At 38.0% G+C, this 25011-nt stretch overlaps 2 protein-coding genes across 7 annotated transcripts in view; one reads left to right on the top strand and one right to left on the bottom strand.

The window, feature by feature from the left end:
* The window catches only part of CENPJ (centromere protein J), a 44546-nt gene extending 40026 nt beyond the window's left edge, over window positions 1-4520 (top strand). For 3 of the 6 annotated variants that reach the window (XM_018056519.1, XM_018056520.1, XM_005687577.3), the window contains 6 exons: window positions 119-180; window positions 431-541; window positions 2167-2307; window positions 2387-2471; window positions 2558-2678; window positions 4175-4520. In XM_018056519.1, coding sequence (XP_017912008.1) covers window positions 119-180; window positions 431-541; window positions 2167-2307; window positions 2387-2471; window positions 2558-2678; window positions 4175-4370 — 716 coding nt within the window. In that variant the 3' untranslated portion in view covers window positions 4371-4520. Of the gene's footprint in view, window positions 1-118; window positions 181-430; window positions 542-2166; window positions 2308-2386; window positions 2472-2557; window positions 2679-4174 lie in introns of those variants that run through there. The other 3 variants (XM_018056521.1, XM_013968280.2, XM_005687578.3) reach the window with 3 other exon arrangements.
* RNF17 (ring finger protein 17) overlaps window positions 7965-25011 on the bottom strand; it is a 115641-nt gene continuing 98594 nt past the window's right edge. The window contains exons 28-36 of the mRNA XM_018056328.1: window positions 24043-24162; window positions 22027-22107; window positions 19903-20028; window positions 18733-18789; window positions 16639-16755; window positions 15320-15488; window positions 13482-13617; window positions 11303-11492; window positions 7965-8063 (exon numbers count right to left, since the gene is read on the bottom strand). Coding sequence (XP_017911817.1) covers window positions 7965-8063; window positions 11303-11492; window positions 13482-13617; window positions 15320-15488; window positions 16639-16755; window positions 18733-18789; window positions 19903-20028; window positions 22027-22107; window positions 24043-24162 — 1095 coding nt within the window. The remainder of the gene's footprint in view (window positions 8064-11302; window positions 11493-13481; window positions 13618-15319; window positions 15489-16638; window positions 16756-18732; window positions 18790-19902; window positions 20029-22026; window positions 22108-24042; window positions 24163-25011) is intronic.

Raw genomic sequence — 25011 nt, 5'->3', positions numbered from 1 at the left:
CTTTCTTAAATAATGGGTAAAGAAGAGTGAACTAAGGAAATGTTTGACCATAGTATTGAGTAAACTAAAATCTTTCAATTAAATAATCAAACTAACTCTGACAATAATATTCTAACAGGCAATCCATCTCAAAGATCCAAGTCTGAGCCTCGTGATTTAGGCAGCTTGGAGAAGGGACAGGTAAATCTTTGTTTTTATATATTCAGACATATTTCTTAGGCTTACGGTTGATTAGTGAACTGGTGTAAGTTTCCATTTCTAAAGGAAGCTTTTTACTTAACATCGTAAAGGTTTTCTGTACAACACCAACACTAGCCATAGAATCCTATTAGTGAAATCTGGCTTTTGGACATAAGTGTTAAAGTTTTAGCTGCTTGAGATTTTTATTACATGTCATATAGCACAGACTAAGAGCCTCCTGTCCTTATAGATGGCCTCACCCAGGGAGCTGCCTGAACCAGTGAACTTTCCAGATCCTGACTATAAAGAGGAGGATGAAAAAGAGGAAATTGAGGGAGAAATCAGCCATCCTGATGGAAAGGTTACTTTTTTTTTTTTAATAAAAAAAAGACATGGGTTAGAATATAGTTGAAACAGATTCTAAAATTATTGACTTTTGAGACTTGATAGGGCTTAAGGTCTTCAGTGCTTTGGTACATGTCCTCAGCCTGAACCTTTGGACTCCTCTGAAAACACTTCATAAATGAAAATGCATTTAGTTGCCATTTCTAACTGAGAGATGCAACAAGAGGAGTACAGTCCCATTGTTTAAACTTCTTGTTCTTTCCCAAGATACGACTGAAAGCCTTGGTAACCCCTAGTACTTGTAAAAGCCTCAGTTGTATGCCCTCAGTTCAGTTCAGTTCAGTCCCTCAGTTGTGTCCGACTCTTCGCGACTCCATGAATCACAGCATGCCAGGCCTCCCTGTCCATCACCAACTCCCAGAGTTCACTCAGATTCATGTCCCTCGAGTCAGTGATGTCATCCAGCCATCTCATCCTCTGTCGTCCCCTTCTCCTCCTGCCCTCAATCTTTCCCAGCATTAGGGTCTTTTCAAATGAGTCAGCTCTTTGCATCAGGTGGCCAAAGTATTGGAGTTTCAGCTTCAACATCAGTCCTTCCAATGAACACCCAGGACTGATCTCCTTTAGGATGGACTGGTTGGATCTCCGTGCAGTCCAAGGGACTCTGAAGAGTCTTCTCCAACACCACAGTTCAAAAGCAACACTTTACTTTCGGGTAACAAATTGTTGATGAGGAAGTGTTTTCTTTTTTAGAAGAGGAATGAGAAAATTAGGATATCACCAGTATACAAGGTCCAATGAAAGGAAGGGTCTTGGGCAGCAGTCATCAGTGGCTGCTGAAACCTCAGATGAAAGTTTGACGGGTCTCATGATGCCACCCAGTCAGTGCTGAGGTCATGAGGCAGCTGCGTACTTACTGAATTTCTGGATACGCTGTCATACAGAGCCCACTGCTGTACCTAAAAGGCACTCGTCAGAATAATTCACCTGGAATGTAATCAAGCCTTGAGAGTAGCTACTGGGTTTTTTAAGGAAAAACAGGATATGAGAACATGTTAACTGACGCTAAAGTAGAAAAGCAATTGGCCAGATCCAGAATGTGGTCAATATTATATGTTCAGTGACTTCATTCCTTCAACACTTGGCATTAAAATGGGGAAACGAAGGGACCATTAAAAACTGAGGTTGGAGAGACACATCAACCCAAGTGTGTGTGGACCTTGTTTTCATCCATATTCAAGTAAACCATACAAAGCCTTTTTTTTTTTTTTTTGGCGAATTTAAGAAAAACAGTGAAGGATATGATATAATGAGGGAATTACAGCTTGTTAGGGATGATAATAGTTTGGTTATGTTACTGACTGTTCAGTAGAGAGATTTGTTGAAGTGTTTAGAGCTGAAGTGATAATCTGAAGGTTGCCTAAAAAAACAACTGAAAAGTTTGGGGGGAATAAATGACTTAAGAACGGACATGATGTGCTAACAGGTGAAGCTGATTGTTTTGAATTGGAACTTTTCTCTCCGAGAAATATTTTAATTTTTATTATGAAAAATATCAAAGTAAGTAATTTATAAGAATTAGGGACGTTTTTCTCATGTGGTCTCAGAAAATTTTTGCTAGTTTGGTTTTCTTTTTTGTAGATAGAAAAGGTTTATAAGAACGGGTGCCATGTTGTGTTGTTTCCAAATGGAACGCGAAAGGAAGTGAGTGCAGATGGGAAGACCGTCACTGTCACTTTCTTCAACGGTGACATCAAGCAGGTCATGCCAGACGGGAGAGTGGTAGGTTTCCACAGGTGTGTTTTCTCTGTAGGATAAACACCCCTGAAGGAGTGGTAGCGCTGACTCCTTGTCTTTACAGATCTACTACTATGCAGCCACGCAGACTGCCCACACCACATTCCCAGAAGGGCTGGAAGTTCTACATTTCTCTAATGGCCAAATAGGTGAGAACTTGCTCTGCCTTCTCAGTTCTATTAAATTCTTCCTTCCTTTAAAAATAAAATATTTATAATAATCCCCTTTCTTACAGAAAAACATTTCCCAGATGGAAGAAAAGAAATCACATTTCCTGACCAGACTATCAAAAACTTGTTTGCCGATGGACAAGAAGAGAGCATTTTCCCAGATGGTACAGTTGTCAGAGTACAACGGTATGTTACCTGTTAAGTTGGTTTCTGGTTTTCAACTTTCAATCAGTAATGAAGTTTAAAAATCTTAAACTTTAATAAGTCATTCAACATTTTAGTTGAGTTCAGAATCTGAGAGCAGGTAAGATGTGTTTGCAGCACTTTAGAATTTTGGACAAGTTTGAGACCAATGGATTTGAATGTTTGCTTAGTCTTTAGCCTAGCGATCTAAAGGATATCTAAAGAACACTTCACAAAAGGATGGCAGATACTTATTTAGAAATAAGTTTGGTGAAATTTGAAAACAGTGAGTGAGACACAGAAGGGAAGCTTCCCTGTCAATTGTTAAGAATAACTGGACTCTGTATTTTGATTTTCTGGGTCTTCCTGTCCCAGCCAAAGCACTTTACTCTTCTGGCCTCTCTAAGCCAATTCCAAATTAACAATTTCTTTCTTTATCCTTCTGAATGTTTAATTTCTTGAAGTCAGAGATGACTTCTTTAATCAACAGTGAAGAGCATCTTATAGGTTCCATTATTATTAAAACCATAATAGAGGTTTGTCAGATCCAGTCCTGTTTTTAGTTTTACCCTCCTTTCCTGGAGTGTAGCAGTTAAGTACCCATTAACTTGAACTATGTGATGTAAACTTGGCAATAATGTAGGAACTCCTTATGGTCATGACATTTTCCCTTATTGTGGTCTGAAATCTGGTGCTCTTTATCTGGTGCTCAACTAAAGAAAATTTGAGGAAAAGCTTATGTGTACAGTATAGATTTCAGAAACTTCCCAATTTTGACTCTTACAAAAAGTTCCCTAGAGCCATCTATTTAATCTCATGGCCAGTCTTTTCTCATCTGTACTCAGACGCATCCCATGTTACTAGTTCATTCAGGATTATCATTTTTAAATTGAGGTGTGACATATGACATTAGTTTCAGGTGTACCACAAAAATTTACTAGATATTTATATATACTGCAGAATGATTACAAAAGTCTAGTTAACATCCATCATCACACATAATTACATGTTTTTCTTGTCATAAAAACTTTTTATTCTCTTAGCAGCTTTCAAATGTGCAATTCATTCAGGGTAACTGTGCTGTTTTTCACTTACGGCAGTGGTTCTCAAACTTAAGGGTGCATCTGAATCTGGAGGGACTGTTCAAGGGCTTGTTGCTGGGCCCCACTCAAATAATCTGCATTTCTAGTGAGCTCTTGGGTGATGCAGACACCACAGGGCCATACTTACTAGAGCAGTGGCTCTCTAACCTTTGTATGTGGCAGAGAGCCACATATGTGTTCATACGAAATTTGAGAAATAAACAAAATAGAAAAAAACATTCTGTGTTGAGAAGTTGACAGCTTCTCAACTTTAGCGCCCTAGCTTTGTTTAATAATGGGACATTATTCTTAAAATAAGGACCAGGGATACTCTTGGAGGAGGAATAACTGCCAGATTTCTCCTGCTATAATCTTCATGTTTTTATAAAGGAATTAAATTCTATTCAAAATTTACAGAGATGGCAACAAAATCATAGAGTTTAATAATGGCCAAAGAGAACTACATACAGCCCAGTTCAAGAGACGGGAGTATCCAGACGGCACTGTGAAAACTGTGTACACAAACGGGCATCAGGAGACCAAGTACACATCTGGTCGAGTAAGAATGAAAGACAAGGATGGTAATGTTCTCATGGACACGAAACTGTCATGAAAATTGTGTGACTCATCATGAAATGACACTAAACTTGATTTTCTTGTTAAAAAGAAATGTACATTTCTTGTGGATTCTGTGGTTTAATTTATATACTCTGTGTGTGTGCGTCTGTGTGTGTATATAAATAAATAGAAAAGACTTTGGAGTATAAAACTTCTTGCTTTTTATGTTTGAAATGAACAGGGCAGCTTTCATTTTTAATTCATCTCCCTTGTCTTCTGTGGTCATAAGCAGCATAGACTTTAATAAGGGGATGCTTTCTATGGTTGGTGATGGCTATGAAAACCAGGAAGTACAAGAAATACAGTATCACATAGTTTTTAATCACACAGATTTTCCTACTGCCTGTCAGCCCTATCAAGGTCATGCTCAGAAACATCACTGAAGGAGGAATCATTTCTCCACTCACTGTACTCAATCAGTGCTGAAATTAAAGCGTTGTATCTACCACCAAGGTCACAGAATGGGAAGTTAAAACAGTGAGGGAATATAGAAGTAAGTCAATCAGTCAAACAGGTAGGAAGAGTTCATTCTGTGAGTGCAAATCTCATGGGAGGAGAAAGCAGCTGTAATGAGGGTGATATCTGGTCAAAACAGGACATGTGAGAAAGGCGGGGCCTGAGAAACAACCAGGCAGTGTTAAAAGTTTTCAGAGGAAATATTTAAGGAATTATATTTACGTAACCTCAGGATTTAGAAAAGTTGGTTTTAGAAAAGGCAGAGGAACACAGAGATCAAATTGCCAACATCCGCTGGATCATGGAAAAAGCAAGAGAGTTCCAGAAAAACATCTATTTCTGCTTTATTGACTATGCCAAAGCCTTTGACTGGGTGGATCACAATAAACTGTGGAAAATTCTGAAAGAGGTGGGAATACCAGACCACCTGACCTGCTTCTTGAGAAACCTATATGCAGGTCAGGAAGCAACAGTTAGAACTGGACATGGAACAACAGACTGGTTTCAAGTAGGAAAAGAAGTACATCAAGGCTGTATATTGTCACCCTGCTTATTTAACTTATACACAGAGTACCTCATGAGAAATGCTGGGCTGGGAGAAGCACAAGCTGGAATCAAGATTGCTGGGAGAAATATCAGATATGCAGGTGATACCACCCTTATGGCAGAAAGTGAAGAGGAACTAAAAAGCCTCTTGATGAAAGAGGAGAGTGAAAAAATTGGCTTAAAGCTCAACATTCAGAAAATGAAGATCATGGTATCACTTCATGGGAAATAGATGGGGAAACAGTGTCAGACTTTATTTTTTTGGGCTCCAAAATCACTGCAGATGGTGACTGCAGCCATGAAATCAAAAGACGCTTACTCCTTGGAAGGAAAGTTATGACCAACCTAGATAGCATATTCAAAAGCAGAGACATTACTTTGCCAACAATGGTCCGTCTAGTCAAGGCTATGGTTTTTCCAGTGGTCATGTATGGATGTGAGAGTTGGACTGTGAAGAAAGCTGAGCGCCAAAGATTTGATGCTTTTGAACTTGGTGTTGGAGAAGACTCTTGAGAGTCCCTTGGACTGCAAGGAGATCCAGCCAGTCCACTCTAAAGGAGATCAGTCCTGGGTGTTCTTTGGAAGGACTGATGTTAAAGCTGAAACTCCAATACTTTGGCCACCTCATGCGAAGAGTTGACTCATTGGAAAAGACTGATGCTGGGAGGGATTGGGGGCAGGAGGAGAAGGGGACGACAGAGGGTGAGATAGCTGGATGGCATCACGGACTCGATGGACGTGAGTTTGGGTGAACTCCGGGAGTTGGTGATGGACAGGGAGGCCTGGTGTGCTGCAATTCATGGGGTCGCAAAGAGTCGGACACAACTGAGCGACTGAACTGAACTGAACCTCAGGATAGAAAGCCATTTTTGTTTCTGGTTGGGGGGCCCACGCTGTACAGCTTCTGGGATCTCAGGTTCCCAAACCCGGGAAAATGAACTCAGGCCACGGCAGTAAATGTGCCAAATTCTAACCCCTAGATCACAAGGTCCACCCTTGAGAAAGACTTTTAAATGAGACACAGCATAAACCTTAAAGGTTAATGAGTCAAAAGTTTGTCCAAAGATACCCCAAAAGAAAAGTCACAGACTAGGAAAAGATACACAAAGGATTAATAACCCAAATACATTAAGAAGCCTTACTAGTTAAAATTACAAAAGATACGAATGAGCAATAAACAAGCAACTAAACCAGTGAATGCATATTACAAAAATGAAGTATCTCTTTATAGTAGTATCATAAACTGGCAAATAATGGTCTGGCCACACTGCATGTCAGCAAGGAACTCAAGATTACAAATGGTAGAGTTAGTTTGAAATACAGTTCCTAATGGAATTTACTAAGTCCTGAGGTAAGTATATTCACTAGAAAACCACTCATAGGCACAGAGAGGGTCCTACTGCAGAATAATTGAGAAAAAACTGGTAACAACCTAAAGATCTAACAGAATAAATGATGTGCATAGAGGGATGTAACAATGCAAGTGAATAAAACAGCTATGCATATCAGTATGGATAAAAGACTGTAAATAAAGTAGGGAGAAAGGCAACTGTGTGATACTGCACACACTTAAAAATATACAGAACTGTATATTGTTTATGGATGCTTACATATACAGTAAAATTATAAAGACATATATAAGCACGTGCTAAGTCGCTTCAGTCATGTTCTACTCTTTGCGACCCCATGGACTGTAGCCCACCAGGCTCCTCTATCCATGGGATTCTCCAGGCAAGAATACTGGAGTGGGTTGCCATACCCTTCTCCAAGGTATATAAGTACAATAAATGCCAAATTCACAGTATTCACCTCCTTTGTAGGTAAGAGAATGATTGGGGAAGGGTAGATAGAACAGGCACCTATACCTGTGCTGACTGTCTTATTTCTTAAACTGAATATATAGGAAATATTTTTCCTAATGTGGCTAAAATATTTAAAAATTAAAATAAGTAAATACTTGAAAGCAAATATTTATTAACTTTTTTCAAACAGTTCTTAACAGTTCAACATGTAAGGAAAAAAAACAAAAGCCCAGCAGTATTGCAGAACGGATGAAGGAAATAAGCCTGAAATGGTCTACATTGTAAAACCTTCTTCTGGGCTTCTACAGATGCTCTGTACTGTATACCTGAAAAACAGAATGTGTTATTTTAAACCTCTGCTTAATGTTCAAATCTAGTTACTAAATCGTGTGTTACACTTCTGTGAATGGATAGAGTGTGAGCTGTTTACTGATTAACCCTAATGTTCTTTGTTATTAGGACACTGGTTGTCCAGTAGTACCATATGCAGAGGTAAGAGTTACGAGCCTGAATTATTTTCAGTGCTGCTCTCCTCCTTACACCCCGAAACTATCTGGTACCATGAACAATCGGGACAGCTGTTTGGTCCCAGCATTTTCACAACTATGGAACCTTTCTGATACTGACACTCAGTAGTATAGAATGGCCTGTTAAGGAGAAATCTAGAAGAGAGATTCTTGTTGAGCTTGGTTGTCATTCCTTTGAGAAACAGCGTGAATCTCTGCTGTGTCAGTGCTGTGCCTGAAGCTGACTGTAAGGATGAACAAGAAATCATGGTACTTACATCATTCATCTCGGTCTGCAAGCCCCATTTCTACTAATGACATATGAATTGGATACTGTTTATCTTCATATAAAGTCACCATTTGTTCTGGTACCTGAGCCTAGAATGAAAAGATCTTTGTCAAAAAAATACCATCATGTTTTTGCTGCCTGTTTCCTCCTACAGCTAGCAAGAGAGACAAGGCATTCTCTAAGTTTGTTTATAAATTGGTACTATGTCCTTTCAAAGGTATCTGTGATGGTTTCTTGCTAAATGCCATTCTTTCCATCTTCTACTTTATTTGAAATGTAACTCATCCCCAAAGTTTTCCTGGATTGAGCCAGTGGGCTCTCATAGTACCTTCCTTGTTAAAATTCATTTGCACTGTACACATAAAGTATACCTTTATGCACACACCACATTTCGATTGTTGTTCATGAGGTGAATACACATGTATTTGTAAGAACACTTACTTGGTCTGCTAGTATTTTCACTGGTTTCTTGAGAGAAACCTTGCATAAGCTCTTTACTGCACACAGAGGAGTGTGATATGTACAGAGGTTTTCAAAAAGCACTTTCTAGTAACAGCACTACTTCATTAAGAGCTCATTTTTGCCACAGCCAATATATCAGAAATCCCCAAATCTCAGGTCCTCAAATCAGTGCAAGCTGGGCGAAACAATAGTGGTGAGGATGAAGCTGAACTGAAGAACATGTTTCCATCTAAAGGGACAGTTGCTGCACCACTTGTGTTGTCATTCCAGAAGATTTTATAATATTTAAATATATAAAATATTAGATTTTAGAATACTTACATAAAATATATAAATACTAGATTTTATGACACTTAAAAACAGCAGTTTTGGTGTATAATTTTCCAGTTTTAAAATAGCTGTGTTATTAAACATGGGTACAGGTCAGAGTTTGTGGGTCTCCCTTTTGTGTCTAAGCCTCTAAAGTAGAAGGCATATTAATACTGAGCATGACCTGGATTTTCTTATTTGAACCTTTTCATACAGTTCTATTACATTAAACAATTCAAAATTAGTATAATTATGAGTACCATGAAAACCACTTTCTCTGATTTTGACCACAATTCCGTTCTAATTTTTCCAACTTTTAGGACTCAGTTTAAATGTCACTTCTCCCCTGTCGTACTCTACTGGGCAGGGGCTCAAATACCATATTCCAGTCTCTTCAGATAGAAATCATTCCTGCTTCTCCCTGCGTCTCACCCGCAAATACCTGTACTTGTTTGATTCACACTTAATTCATTCTGCTTCTATTAGTGGTTTACACGTTCCCCTCATTGAATTCAGTTCAGTTCAGTTGCTCAGTTGTGTCTGACTCTGCGACCCCATGAATCGCAGCATGCCAGGCCTCCCTGTCCATCACCAACTCCTGGAGTTGCACTCAAACTCATGTCCATTGAGTCGGTGATGCCATCCAGCCATCTCATCCTCTGTCGTCCCCTTCTCCTGCCCCCAATCCCTCCCAGCATCAGAGTCTTTTCCAGTGAGTCAAATCTTCGTATGAGGTGACCAAAGTATTGGAGTTTCAGCTTTAGCATCCATCGGTCCTTCCAAAGAACACCCAGGACTGATCTCCTTTAGAATGGACTGGTTGGATCTCCTTGCAGTCCAAGGGACTCTCAAGAGTCTTCTCCAACACCACAGTTCAAAAGTATCAATTCTTTGGCACTCAGCCTTCTTCACAGTCCAACTCTCACATCCATACATGACTACTGGAAAAACCATAACCTTGACTAGATGGACCTTTGTTGGCAAAGTAATGTCTTTGCTTTTGAATATGCTATCTAGGTTGGTCATAACTTTTCTTCCAAGGAGTAAGCGTCTTTTAATTTCATGGCTGATTTTGGAGCCCAGAAAAATGAAGTCAGCCACTGTTTCCCCATCTATTTGCCATGAAGTGATGGGAACAGATGCCATGATCTTAGTTTTCTGAATGTTCAGCTGTAAGCCAACTTTTTCACTCTCCTCTTTCACTTTCATCAAGAGGCTTTTTAGCTCCTCTTCACTTTCTGCATATCTGAAGTTACTGATATTTCTCCGGGCAGTCTTGATTCCAGCTTGTGCTTCTTCCAGCCCAGTGTTTCCCATGATGTACTCTGCGTATAAGTTAAATAAGCAGGATGACAATATATAGCCTTGACATACTCCTTTTCGTATTTGGAACCAGTCTGTTGTTCCATGTCCAGTTCTAACTGTTGCTTGCTAGCCTGCATACAGATTTCCCAGGAGGCAGGTCAGGTGGTCTGGTATTCCCATCTCTTTCAGAATTTTCCAGTGTGATCCACACAGTCAAAGGCTTTGGTATAGTCAATAAAGCAGAAATAGATGTTTTTCTGGAACTCTCTTGCTTTTCGATGATCCAGCGGATGTTGGCAATTTGATCTCTGGTTCCTCTGCCTTTTCTAAAACCAGCTTGAACATCTGGAAGTTCATGGTTCACGTATTGCTGAAGCCTGGCTTGGAGAATTTTAAGCATCACTTTACTAATGTGTGAGGTGAGTGAAATTATGCGGTAGTTTGAGCATTCTTTGGCATTGCCTTTCTTTGGGATTTGAATGAAAACTGACCTTTTCCACTCCTGTGGCCACTGCTGAGTTTTCCAAGTTTGCTGGCATATTGAGTGCGGCACTTTCACAGCATCATCTTTTAGGATTTGAAATAGCTCAACTGGAATTCCATCACCTCCACTAGCTTTGTTCGTAGAGATGCTTCCTAAGGCCTACTTGACTTCAGCTGCTGTAAGGAGCAGCGGCTGTGCTTTGCTGGAGCAGCCGTGAAGGGATACCCCAACGTCCAACGTAAAAGAAACCCTAGTAAGAAGGTAGGCACTGAGAGAGGGCATCAGAGGGCAGACACACTGAAACCACAATCACAGACAACTAGCCAGTCTGATCACATGGACCACAGCCCTGTCTAACTCACTGAAACTAAGCCATGCCGTTTGGGGCCACCCAAGACAGACGGGTCATGGTGGAGAGGTCTGACAGAATGTGGTCCCCTGGAGAAGGGAATGGGAAACCACTTCAGTATTCTTGCCTTGAGAACCTCATTGACTTATCCGTTCTTTAATTACAGAATATTTATCTGGATCATTTTTTATCTTAGTCATTACATCCCTGATATTTTATATCATTGCAGGGCTAATCAAAAGCTTAAGTATAAATTATATAAAACTAAGACATCATTTGAACCAGCCTTAAAATTAATCCTATAGTATTTACAGAATTATAAACTTTAAAGCATTTTACATGTAAAGCACTTTAGAAAATTACTAGGGATCCTTGAAATAGCTTCGAAAGAATCTTGGTCAGTTAAGACAAATACTTACCATGGAAGAAGCATAAAGCTGTTTTCCTTGTAGACAGTCTATCATGGCCCACAATGCTTCCATGCTCCACTTTGGACAATATGGTATTCTTGTCTTTCCTACGTCTCTCAAGGGTGGTTTAAACCCTGCCAAGAGAACCTTTATGGCTCGGGCTGGATACTGCATAAGATGAAGAGGGATTTGACGCAGTCTGTCACAAAAGAAATTCTAAAATTAAAAAAAATTTTTTTAAAGAATAATAAAAAAACCCCTATTAAAAAAAATGTGAATGTCACAATTAGGGGAAAACTTTATGATGTTGGATTTGGCAGTGATTTCTTTGATACGAGACCAAGAGCACAGGCAACAGAAGAAGAAAATTCAATTATATCAAAACTTAAAACTACGCAAAAGGCACAATCAATAGAGTGAAAAGGCACCTTGCAGAATGAGAGAATATATGTTCATGTTAAAAACGACATTTCTTCAAAGAGCTGTAAATGGCCAATAAGCACGTGAAAAGATGTTCAACATCACTAATCATCAGAGAAATGCCAATGAAAGCCATATGATATGATATCACCTCATACCCATTAGCATGGCTACGATTAAACAAAATACCACCCAGAAGATAACAAGTGTTGGTGAGGATATAGAGAGAAACTGGAACCGTTGGACATTTGATGTGAATGCAAAATGCTCCTGGGGAAGTTTGGTGGTTCCTCCAAATACTAAGAATAAGCATATTATCCAGTGACTCCACTTCTCAGTATACTGAAATCAAGGTTGTAAAGAGATATTTGTATGTCCATTTTCATAACATCATTCACAACAGTCAAATATCCACTGACGGGTGTGTGGATAAATAAAATGTGTTAAATACATGATGGAATATTATTCAGCCGTAAAAAGGAAGAAACTTCTAACATGCTATAACATGGTTGATCCTTGACATTATGCTAAGTGAAATAAGCCAGTTATAAAAAGATGTGAGATATACGTACAATAATCAAATTCATAGAGGTGGAAAGCAGAATGGTGGCCAATGGGCTGGATGAAGGGACAATGAGGAATCATTTAATGGGTACAATATTAGTTTCAGTTTTGAAAATGAGGGTTCTGGAGATTGGCTGCACTAACCATGTAAATTGAGTTAACACTACTTAACTATACATTTAAAAATGGTTAAGATGATAGATTTTATATACATATTATCTCATTATTTAAAAAATAATTACAAATAACAAAACTTGGAAAAATAACAGTGTTTGCAAGGATGTGGAGAAAATGGAACTCCTGTGTGTTGCTGGTAAAAATGTTAAATCGTATAGCTGACATGGAAAACTCTGGCATTTCCTCAAAAAGTTAAACATCAAATTACCATGTGATCCTGAAATTCCATTTTGAGGTACATATCCTAAAACAGTTGATGGGGAGGGAGGTGGGAGGGGGGTTCATGTTTGGGAACACATGTAAGAATTAAAGATTTTAAAATTAAAAAAATAAAATAAAATAAAAATACTTGTTTAACTTAAATCAAAAAAAAAAAATAAAACAGTTGAAAGCTGGAATTTAAATGGATCTTTTTATGTCAGTGTTCACCACAGTATTATTCACAGACCAAGTGTCCATCAGCAGATGAATAAACAAAATGTGGTGTACATGTACAATGGAATATTACTTAATTGTAAAAGTAATGAAATTCTGACAAGCTACAACTGTGGATGAACTCTGAAAACGTTATTCTAAGTAAAATAAGCCAGACATAAAAAGGCAAATATTGTATGATTATGTTTGTATGAAGAACTTAAGTAAATTCATACAGAGAGTACAAGAGGACTCACTAGGAGCTGAGAGAAAGGGAACAGAATGTTACTAAGGGGTCCAGAGTTTTTGTTTGGGATTATGAAAAAGTTGTGAAAATGGACAATAGCAGTGGTTGTACAACACTGTGAATGTATTTAATGTCAATTAATTGTATACTTGAAAATGGATGACAGTAATTTTTTTTACTTTAAAAACTTTAACACAGTAAATTTTATGTTATGTACATCTTACCACAATAAAGAATAACTTTTAGAGTAAAAATAAACTCCCAAAGTAGCTCTAAAATAGCTTTTTGAAGTAAAATCTTTTTAATTATTAAAAAAAAACACAGAACTAAGAATCCTAGTTTAAGTTTACTTTTTTGTTTTTTAACCTGTTTACTGTCAGCTTTTCAGTTGATCCATAATCAACAAATTGCACCAGGACAGCTAGAGGATTAAATTCTTTAATGGAAACAATCTTTGCTCTATACCATAAGCCATCATCATATTCTGCAAGGCAAGGCATTTCTGAAAAGACAGAAAAAGGGGACAATTACATTGCCTTTTATTTTCTTAAAAATATATATGCTTTGAAATACAGTAAAGTACAAAGATATAATCCCCATATACCTGTTACTCAGAATTAAACACTCAACAGCCATATGTTGGCTTGTGCTCTTTTTTCTGTTTATATACCCTGTTTTTCCTAATTCCTAAATTAGGAAAATGTTTGAAGAAAGACATTTATCCCATTCTCAGAGTTCCTACTTCTACCTCCCATGGCTTAGACCATTCTCTCACTCCTCCCACTTCTTATATGCCCCCAATTTTTTTCTTTTGGGCAGCTGTCTTCTGCAAAGGATAGTAAAATGGGTTCTATTATTCCTACTTTTAATTTTCCCCTCCTCCAATGCAATTCCATTGCTCTCTAGCTTAACATTTTTCAATGGCATCTTAACTGTTTGCAGTACCAACTTCTTAGACTGCAATTTATAAGGTTCTGAACCGTATACTCCCAACCCACTCTGACCATATATCCTCAACATGTTACCCAAACAGATTCTTTATTCAACTCCTTTAATATAGATTCCATACGTATTTAATAGGCACTTGCTTATGAATCAACTTTCACATATGCATACTTAACTTTAATTCCACAATAACTATAGAAAAATGCACAAACAATATATGTATAGATAGCTCCGTGAATTACCGTATCATGCACAGACTGTGTAACTTCCCTTGAGAGAAGAACACAAGGAAGGAATTGTTTCTTCTAGACTATAAATTAGTTTACTAAAAGAAAATACGATAATGAGCTTATTTTTTCACTCATTCAACAAATATTTATGAGCACCTACTCATGCAAGTTGCCTTCCTCAAAAGCTAGGGACACTGCAGTACAAAGTATTCCTGCTCACAGTGCCCCTTCCTAGGAGAGGAGGCAAGAGAGAGGAGGTGGTGGAGAAGGGCAGGGCAGGGGAGGGGAGGGAGGCTGGGGGGTGCGGGAGGAAGAGCAGCAGGGAAGACCTGCGGTAGGGGAAAGTAGAGCAGAGGTCTTGCTATATACATTCCAGAACTTTCCAGGCAGGGAAAAGGGCAGGTGTTGTTTATCAGCCAAACATGGGTCATAAGTGATTAAAATCTTATTAAGTAACAGATAAGACATTAAGCTCTAGCTTTCCTTTGCTAAAGTACCCTCTGATAAGTACAAACTACAAGGATGAACGCACCTCTATACATGACATGGATAAAATGTACAGACACCGCTCAGTATTTCAGGAACTGTCAACACAGGTAACGAAATGCATTTTCCAAGTAGGAGAATCCCATGTATTTAATAAAGGATGGTAATATATATTAGAAAGGGGAAAAGCACAATTTCGTCCATCCTGACAGGACAGGACACAATGTGAATTCCCCTGCCCTCACACCAAAATTCTCTATTGAGGTGGCTTGTAATGAAATTAAGTGCCATTTAGGTCTAAATAACAACTCACAATTTTGAGCTACTGGCAAAACCTCAAGCTCAGAAAAGCCATCTTCATGCAGTCAAGTGTCCACAGGCGGCCTGAACTTTGGAAAATCAAAGTGCCCTAAGGCATGAGGCCAAGCGTATAAAGTGAGGGCAATAAAAATACCAGTTAACCTTAGAAACAACTCAATCTCATCAGCACTGAAACAAAACAATGATTTCATTAGGAATCCCACTTTCCTGAAAGACTAGTACCTGTTCTGAAGTCTGTCAGAGGAGGGAATGTCTCCATATTCTTATTGAACCTCCGCAGTGCCTCCTCTAGGCTCTCCGACTCAGATTCCCAGCCGACTCCACTGTCTTCTGTGTCACTGTGCTGGTTAAACAAACTACAACTTTCGACAGATTCAAGACAAATATATACCTGAGTTGGGGGAAGGGAAGGGAAAAACATTCAAATTCTGTAACTTTCAGTATTCATAATATGGGCAAAAGTACTGCAGGAAAGCCTCCAATAGTTGCCCCATGGTCCTTATAGAGTTAAGTCCTCATATCAAACCAGACTTGTTCTCTGTGGCTGAAAAATGCCATAGCATGATGGTATGTGACTACTGAGCTCAGACTGTAAAAGATGTGGCCTCTGCCTTGGTGGTGCTTGGTCCACCAGGGGGCATGCACATGCATGTTAGCAGGCCCAGGAGAGGCCCACAGAGCAGAAGCCCAGCACCAAGCTCTGGAATTGGATCCTGCAGTAGCACGCCCCTCTTCCCACACCTTGACTACAACCTTGAGACCCTGGATTCCTGACTTTCATGTGTGTTGTTTTAAGCTGCTAAATTTGGGGTAATTTGTTCTGCAACAATAATAACCAGTTAAAAATCATTATAAAAACCAACAACAGGTTACACTACTATGTTCTCTGATGAAATTACGGAGCAAATTCTCATCGCTTGTGAAGGAATAGTTAACTGTGTAAAAACAGCTGAAGGACTGCTCTGCCACTTAATCTGCATTTCTTTTTCTCTTGTTAGTTAAGTATATATAATTGAATTTTCTTTAGTGTACTTATTCACTCAGTCAGTATTTATTGAGTGCCTACTATGTATCAGGCAGTATTCTAGGTATTCCAGGGACACACCAGTGGCCAAAACACGAAAATCCCTATCTTCATAGAATTACATTCTAGTAGGGAGATGTAAACAGACATAGTAAAGAAAGTGGTGGTGTGTTAGAAGGTGATAAATAGTATGAAAAAACAGAGCAGGGTAAAGAGTGCTTAATTACGTTCAATGTAGGAAGAGGACAGGGGAATGAGATGTCTGAGATTTTTTCGGTGGCAGTAAATTCAAACTTAAAAACCTAAATATTTGATTTAAAGAGCTATACGTTACTGGGAAAACCCAAAAGTGATTAAGAAACAGTTGCCTTACTAAGTATAAACAGTATTTGAAGAAGAAACTATAGGGTAGGTAAACTAGAGGTCAGCAATTGTTAACAAAGTCAGGAAGATAGAAATGTGACGAATCCATCCTAGAGTTAAGACCATAACCAACCGTGTTACTGAAATCACATACTTCACTGGGTGAGACAACGTGCTTTACTTGAACAGCATAGAGTTCCTCAGGGGGAGGCAGAGATGAAGACAAATATGGTGGTAAAATAGGAGTCTCTGTTTCAGGCAAAAGCAAATTCTAAAACAGCACAAATAAATTCAAATTTCAGAATGACTATTACAGAAAGCCACTACATTATTAAAGTTCATAACAATGCCAGTTTACTTTCTTAACAAAAAGCTAGCTGAGACTGTCACAAAACAATTTTGTTGTAGCAGGACCAAAATGTGGTAAGCAATCAAAAGATCTTTAGAATGCTTTTGTCTCCTGCCTAAAAAAAAAAAAGATGTTAACCACCCCCCTCCCCCGCCACAGGAATTTTTTTTACATACTATTATAATATTTACACATACACATAACATTTTAGAAGAATGGTTATCAAACTGACACTGCTCAGTGGGACTGGGGTGTTTGAGGTGTAGAATGGGGGCAACTTCTTTCCTTTTCACATTTCTGTAGTATTGCATTCATTTTTAGAGTATGTATTTTATAATAAAAACTAAAATAATATATGAAATGCCAAAAGAAGATTTAAGTTAAAAATCATCAGAAATGTGTGCTCTCCCTTAAGCTCTATAAAAGGATAAAGAATAATTAAAAATTATATGATTCCAAAGAGGATTACGGCAGTCAGCAGTTGTTAAAAGCAAATATATATAAAAATATAGGTGACTTTTATTAACTTATAAAAATCCTGAATATGGTACTTGGTATAAATAGTAAAATAATCACATTCAAATTTGTAGACTCACTTATTATATTAACAATTCCAAACTAGTGGCAAAACAAACATACCTGAACCACTTAGCTGATCTCAGCAAAAAGTGACTATCCACTGTTAAAATTTTACTGATCTGTTACAAAACACTTTACAACAAGCATATTTTATTTTTGTAATTATAGAAATTATCTTTGTAAGTTTTTTTATTTGGCTGGGCCGGGTCTAGATGCAGCATGTGGGGGTCTAGGTTTCCTGACCAGGGATTGACCCAGTGCCCCCTGCATTTGGGAGTGCAGAGTCTTAGCCACTGGACCACCAGGAAAGTCCTTATAGGAATTAAATTCTACTTTTAAATCATAAAATTTTACTTATCAAAACACCTTCTGCACAGCAAAAAGCACAAGTGACAAAAAATAAGATAAAAACGGATAAACTGGACTTTACCAATATTTAAAACTTTGGCACTTCAACGGATATCATCAAGAAAGTGAAAAGATAACCCACAGAGTGAGAGAAATATTTGCAAATCATGTGTGATAAGGGACTTGTATCTTCATACCTATCCAAAGATGGCTAGGAAATAAGTCAAGATAACAAGTGTTGGTGAGGATATGGAGAAAATGGAACCCTTGTACAATACTAGTACCAAAGTAAACTATTGTAGTCATTTGGATAAGTTTCATAGTTTCCTAAAATGGTAAACAGTCATATGACTGTGTAATTGTCATGACTTAGTAATTCCACTTCTAGGTCTATACTCAAGAGGAGTAAAAACCAACATTCACTTAAAAATTTGTACACAAATGTTCATAGTAGCTTTATTTACTATCTGTAAAGGTAAAAACAATCCAAATGTCCATCAACTGATGAATGGATAAACAATATGTGGTGCATCCATATAAAGGAATATTATTCAACAATAAAAAGGACACATACAATGTGATTCAACCTTGCAAACATTATGGTCAATGAAAGCCAGTAACAAAGGACTATGTACTATGTAATTCACTTTCTATGAAACATCCAGGACAGGCAAACCCACAGCGAGTTTCCAGGAAACTGGGGGGTGGAGGGAGGTAGGAAGCGATTGCTGCTGGTGTGGAGCTTGTCTTTGACATGAAACGTTATGGAATTAAGTAGCTATAATGACCACACAACTCTGTGAATATGTTAAAAAACCATTGACTTGTACACTTTAAAAAGTTAAATTTTACGGTATATAAATTATCTCAATAAAGCTGTTATAGAAGAAAATGCTTACTTCCTCATCTTGAACGAGATTCTTTGTATTGATGAAGTATCCAAAATTTCAAAATATTTAGATTGAAACTTACCTCAAACCTTATTTCCCATCTCTCTTCCTCATACTTTTTATTGTAATCTGTTGGATTCTGAAATAATATAGTGTTATCAATGAAAACTTTATCTATATAATATTGTTTTAAGACACTTTCATATTTCATCCCACAAAAACTGTGTGCATGTTCTTGTTGGCATTCATTTTCGCTTAACTATTGGAAAATTTAGTGTTTTGAGTAATTTAATATTGCAACAAGAAGAATCCTCAAATTATGTCAGAAGCATGTCAACAACTGTAATTAGTTTTTAAGAGTGGGAGCTCTTACCTTTGATTTTAAATGGCCACAGTGAAGAGTACATACATCTGGCAAAGACTAAATGATCTTTATAAAACCCGTTTAACAGATGAAACACTTTTACACAAACACACAGGGGCACACACGCACACAAACCATACACTTCTCTGCTCAACAGAAATAGCTGGCTGTAAGGATTATGTGTACAAAGTTATGTAATAGTTTTCCATTTGAGAGAAAAAAGTAATTTCCTTCACTGCACTGACCACCCACTGTCTGGTTGTGTACTACAGATAAAATGAATATTCAAAAACCTAATAAGTGAACTGTAAGTCTAACAATATCTTGCTATATAAAATGTTCATGCTATTATTTATGGTGTGTACCCTATTTTGAAAAAACATTTGTGGCAGCCTGCAATATGAAACTATATCTATAACAGGCTAATTTTTTCTTAAGATATTAAACACAGAGGCACCAGGCAACTGGAATGGGCTGTTTACTGAAGCTAAGCTTAAAATCTGGCTCTGAGTTCCTACAAGTAGGCAAAATGAGGGAAATGTTGTAATATCAAATATGAGGAAAAAACATTTTATCTTGGGAGTCAATTTCTGGCAGCAAATTTTATTATGATTTTATCATTCACATCTGCATTCAAACAATGCCACAGAACATGAGCTGCTTATTAGGTTTGAAGATACAGAAATATTAAGTGAATTTTAGTGCAATTGAAAAGTTTTTTTAAGGACATTTATAAAGCTTTCTCAATAAAGAATTACAAATCCTCTAGGCTCTCTTAACAAATCAGACATGTAGGACTATATGGAAGACTTGAGGCATGAGACAAAATATGACAAATTTTAACCATATTTTACTTTATAGATTTTTACAGAAACATACTTTACTTACTTCCTTCAGTATTTCCTCAGATTGTTCAAAAGTACAATATTTATGGTGTGCCAAAAAGTAAGAAAGTGACATTCCATCAAAATAGAGATGAATAGGTAATTTCCCCCATGGATTTTCTGGTAGTTCCTATTTAAGTTCAATAAAGGAGATCATTACTATAAAAACATTACTAAAAAATCCGAAGATTAAAACTTATATTCAGGAAAAATGGAATTGGACTTCTGACAATCACAGTATTACTTGTTTGACTAGTGACTCATTCTGTAAAATTTCCTTCCTGGTATTTTGGCAGATAATGATGCAATAATTCTACTACTTTGGTTGTTATAAAATACATTTACATGCCTATAAGTACAGAGTTTTCTAGTTATCAGAAAATAATATATTATACATCATCTTTAGATGATACTAATAATTTATAGTAAGTAGAAGGAGAAAGATAAAGTATGCTCAGGGGTAAATCAATGAAATTTAGTTAAAAATCCCCAAATGGCAGGAATCAGAAGAAATCAACAAGTCCAGGAGTCATATAATGGTTTTAAAACTCATGGGTCCATTTACAGATATCAGGTACCTAACACGTACCTGAGTGATGAGCTGACCATCCCTCACTTGATACCAACTTGGTCCAAACTCAGGTCTCTGCTGAGTTGGTGTACTGATCTCCCAGCAGATCTCCTGCTTATACCTCTCTCTCCTGTCCAGTTTCCACCATTCAGAATGAAAACAGCACAACATGGGGTCGCATCACATCCACTGCAGCTCTCCCATTCCACCTCCTTCCCAGTCTGCTCCCGCTCCATGAATGCTCCAGGCATCTTTGGCCTAGAGCTTTCTGCACTGTTCTGCTATCCACACGGTGTCTCTTCTCACCATTTAAAGGTTTTAATCAAGTTTTATCTTTTAGGGATGTCTTCCCTGACCACTGTATTAAAATGTCATCTCTCCCCTGCCTGTCCCTCCCTATACGTGTTTGTGTGTGTGTATATATTTTGTTTGTTTCCCATCACTAAAATGGAAGCTCAATGAAGACTGGACTCTGACTCTTGCTGCATCTGCAGGCCAAAGACAGTGTCCAGCAGGTAAGAAGCACCCGGTCAGTGCCATCAGTCGTCAGGCAGAGTGGCACTTCTGGGGGAGGTCAGCTATGCTGGCAGGGATGCGGGCAGCACCAGCATGGTTTCTGAGAAATTGAGGGCCTTTGGTACACTCCATGCTGTTCTCCAAGGCTAAGCCAAGCAGCAAAGTAAGCCACCTGCATAAACTCAACAGTACCATTTCTGAGGGACCTCCATGACAGCCCACACAGGCTGTCAACAACCGTACAGGCTTCTCCACCATCTTATGTGTCCGTTGTTCTTTTAAGATCTTTGCCAGCCTATCATCACACCTTTTGTAGAGAAATAGTTCCTTACGGTTTTATATCTTGGAATCTTCAAACAAGATCCCCGTTAATCCTGTCTTTACCTCACTGCTCAGGAACCTCCAATGGGCCTCCTGACTGATGTCTGCTTCTCCTACACACTATTTCCACCACTGTTCCTCACAAAACTTCCACTGTTCTAGCAAACACATCTCCTCAAGACATGTCCATTTCTGTCCCTGTGCCTACCTGAACACTGCATTTCCTTGGTCAGGAGAACTTCACTGACTTTCCCATTCCTACATTCCTATTACGCTTCACTGTTTTTACCAGTCACCAGTTCCCAGCAAGTTCTTTGTGGTGTAAAGTCTTCACGTTTCTGTCTTGTGTCTCACTGTTTCACTAAGTAGACAAGGCCTTTGATGAAGAGAATTACCTGCACCTAACATAGTGCACACACAGCACCATCTTGAAAACTATCATGAGCTCCATTTCCTCCCATGTCAAAGTAAGTTGTTAATAAGGGATCTTCCAAATTACTGACTTTCTTGCTTCTGGGAAGTTCTCAGGAACTTTCTCAAAATTAGCTTTATTTAAAATGAGCCTAAGAACCAAAGTGGCAACTTCTTTTATATTAATGAGTAGTTTACAATCACACAGGAACATAGTTCTTCATTAAAAAAACCTCACAGATTATGTTACCTGTAACACTTTATGACAGATAAACTAAATCAATGATACATACTTTAAATACAAATTACCATAACGTGAATTTCCACTTCTCTCTTTGAAAGCAGCTCCTGAAGGAGTTCTACTGCATCAGGTTGCCAGACATTCCCAACCTATTTGAGATTAATAAACTCAGGTTCTTTCACAAGATAAGAGCAGAAAGTAAATGAAGATACACAAAAGTAGCCATAAACAGATAACACTAGAGGAGGACAAAATACAGGCAGTTTGCAGAGAGAATCATGGGTATATAATAAAAAAAAAAATCTTAAGAAACTAATAATTTGGAAGCAACCTAGATGTCCACCGGCAGACAAATGGATAAGAAAGGTGTGGTACATACATACAATGGAATATTATTCGGCCATTAAAAAGAATGCATTTGAATCAGTTCTAATGAGGCGGATGAAACTGGATCCTATTATACAGAGTGAAGTAAGTCAGAAAGAAAAACACCAATACAGTATACTGACGTATATATATGGAATTTAGAAAGATGGTAACAATGACCCTATATGCGAGACAGCAGAAGAGACACAAATATGAAGAACAGTCTTTTGGACTCTGTGGGAGAAGGTGAGGGTGGCATGATTTGAAAGGGTAGTGTTGAAATGTGTATACTATCATATGTGAAGTGGATCACCGGTCCAGGTTTGATGCATGAGACAGGGTGCTCAGGGCTGGTACACTGGGATGGCCCTGGGGGATGGGATGGGGAAGGAGGTGGGAGGGGGTTTCTGGATGGGGAACACATGCACCCATGGCTGATTCATGTCGATGTTTGGCAAAAACCACTACAATATTGTAAAGTAATTAGCCTTCAATTGAAATAATTAAAAAAGGAACTAATAATTTGTATCAGCCTCCTCAAATATTATTCTCTTAAAGCATTTTATGATTTAAAAATATAAACTTATACCCCCCCAAAAAGCATGTTTAGTGATGGCGCTGGTTGCTCAGTCATGTCCAACTCTTTGTGATCCCATGGACTGTAGTCCACCAGGCTCCTCTGTCCATGGGATTCTCCAGGCAAGAATACTGGAGTGGATTGCCATTTCCTTCTCCAGAGGATCTTCCCAACACAGGGATTGAACCTGGGTCTCCTGCATTGCAGGCAGATTCTTTACTGTTTTAACTACAGGGAAGCCCTGAAAAAAAAAAAAAAAATCATAAAACTTAAAAAAAAAAAAAGACCAACATGTCAATGCAATGTTTGTATAATGACTACAATAAGAGTCAAAGTGTTAGTCGCTCAGTCGTGTCCAACTCTTTGCGATCCCACAGACTGCAGCCCACCAGGCTCCTCGGTCCATGGAATTCTCCAGGCAAGAATACTGGAGCGGGTAACCATTCCCCTCCACTGACTGAATCCAAGTCTCTCACACTGCAGGCAGATTCTTTACTTCTGAGCCAGCAGGGAAGCGACTGTTACCTTTTATGTTGAGGTTCACATAGCCAGAACGGGGGCTTCCTGCCAAAAGCCCATGAGAAGTCCCAGCTTAGTGCCAGTGCCCTGTGAGTGAACATCTGGAAGCAGATCCTTATCTGTCAGTTCTTTGGATCTGCATTTCTGGTGCACATCTTTGCTGCTGTGTAACAGGGATGCTAAGCTAAAACCACTCAGCTAAGCTGCTCCCAATGCCTGAACCATAAAAACTGTACGAATTTTTTAAAAAGCTTATTGTTGATTCAGATCACTAAATTTTAAGCTTAATTTGTTATGTAGCAAGAGATAATATGCTATTCCTTTCTCTGCTCCAGCTTCCAATTTCTTGAAACAGTAACTAAAGATCAATAATTTCAAATAAAATTCTCATCTATGAAGAAATTATATCTCTTAAATTTATTTAATGTTTTTATACCCTTTAGTATAATCCTGTAGTTTTCTTCATAAACACCCTTTAGTTGTCTTTAGTAAGCTTATTTCTAAGTATTGTATTATTTACTGAAATAATTTCATTTCATTTCACATTCCAATTTCTAAAATTTATTATTAATAAAAAGGCAGTACTTAAAATTAACCACCCTACAAATCACTGTTTACTCACAGGTACGGTGTTATAGAGCTGACAAGGAATACAAAATTGGGGTGTATCAGGATACAGTAAAATAGGATAAAGATGACACTGTGGAATCTTCTCAGTGAATCCATGATCTAAATATTGTACCTAACATAGAAAAAATAAAACTTGTAATTAAAATTTACTACTAAAAACTAGGGGACAGAAGGGACTCCTTCTGTTATTTCTTTATTAAAAAGAAAATATTCCAGAAAGAAAGATAAATCTAGATTTTTAACAATTTCCAGACAAAAAAGTAACATCATTATTTCCTCATCCCAGAGTGTTATCAAATCTCACTGTCAAAAAGTTTTCTTACACATGAACATTTTTTCTTGAGAATAACCAATTTTTTGGAGGATGTTTAAATCTTTTCTTTTGTTTTTCCAAGTATTTTAGAAATCCTGATTTCCACTTAATGAAAGAGTATTTGTCAAATTCTCAGTTTTCCTCAGACAGCTTCAGTTTGAGAAACTGCAGGTATTGTTCCCTTCTTGGAGAATCACATGCATAACAAAGGTTCTGAGAAGTTCTATGAGAAAGAAACTTGTTTTTAAATCATCCAGTGATCCTCAACCTTTTTTGTAAAGTAACTTTCTAAAGACTTCATTTTTGAAAGAATTCTGGGTTCACAGCAAAATTTAGAGAAAAGGTACAGAGATTTCCCACATAGCCCCTCACCTCCCATCCCACCTCTCACACTGTAACATTCTGTACAACAATGGTAATTTGTTATAATCATGAACCTATATGGATACATCATAATCAAGGTCCACTGAGGTTACATCAAGGTTCATTTAGTGGTATACACCTTATGGGACTGACACTGTGAAAACACAGGGTGTTTCATTGCTCTAAAAATCCTCTATGCTCCACCTATTCAGTCCTCGTTGCTGTTCAGTTGCTAAGCCAAGTCCAACTGTTTGTGACCCCATGAACTTCAGCATGCCAGGATTC

The sequence above is a fragment of the Capra hircus genome, chromosome 12, assembly GCF_001704415.2.
Source record: "Capra hircus breed San Clemente chromosome 12, ASM170441v1, whole genome shotgun sequence".
Classification (NCBI taxonomy): Eukaryota; Metazoa; Chordata; class Mammalia; order Artiodactyla; family Bovidae; genus Capra; species Capra hircus.
The sequence above is the reverse complement of the archived record's forward strand: the minus strand, read 5'-3'. Positions and strand labels throughout refer to the sequence as shown.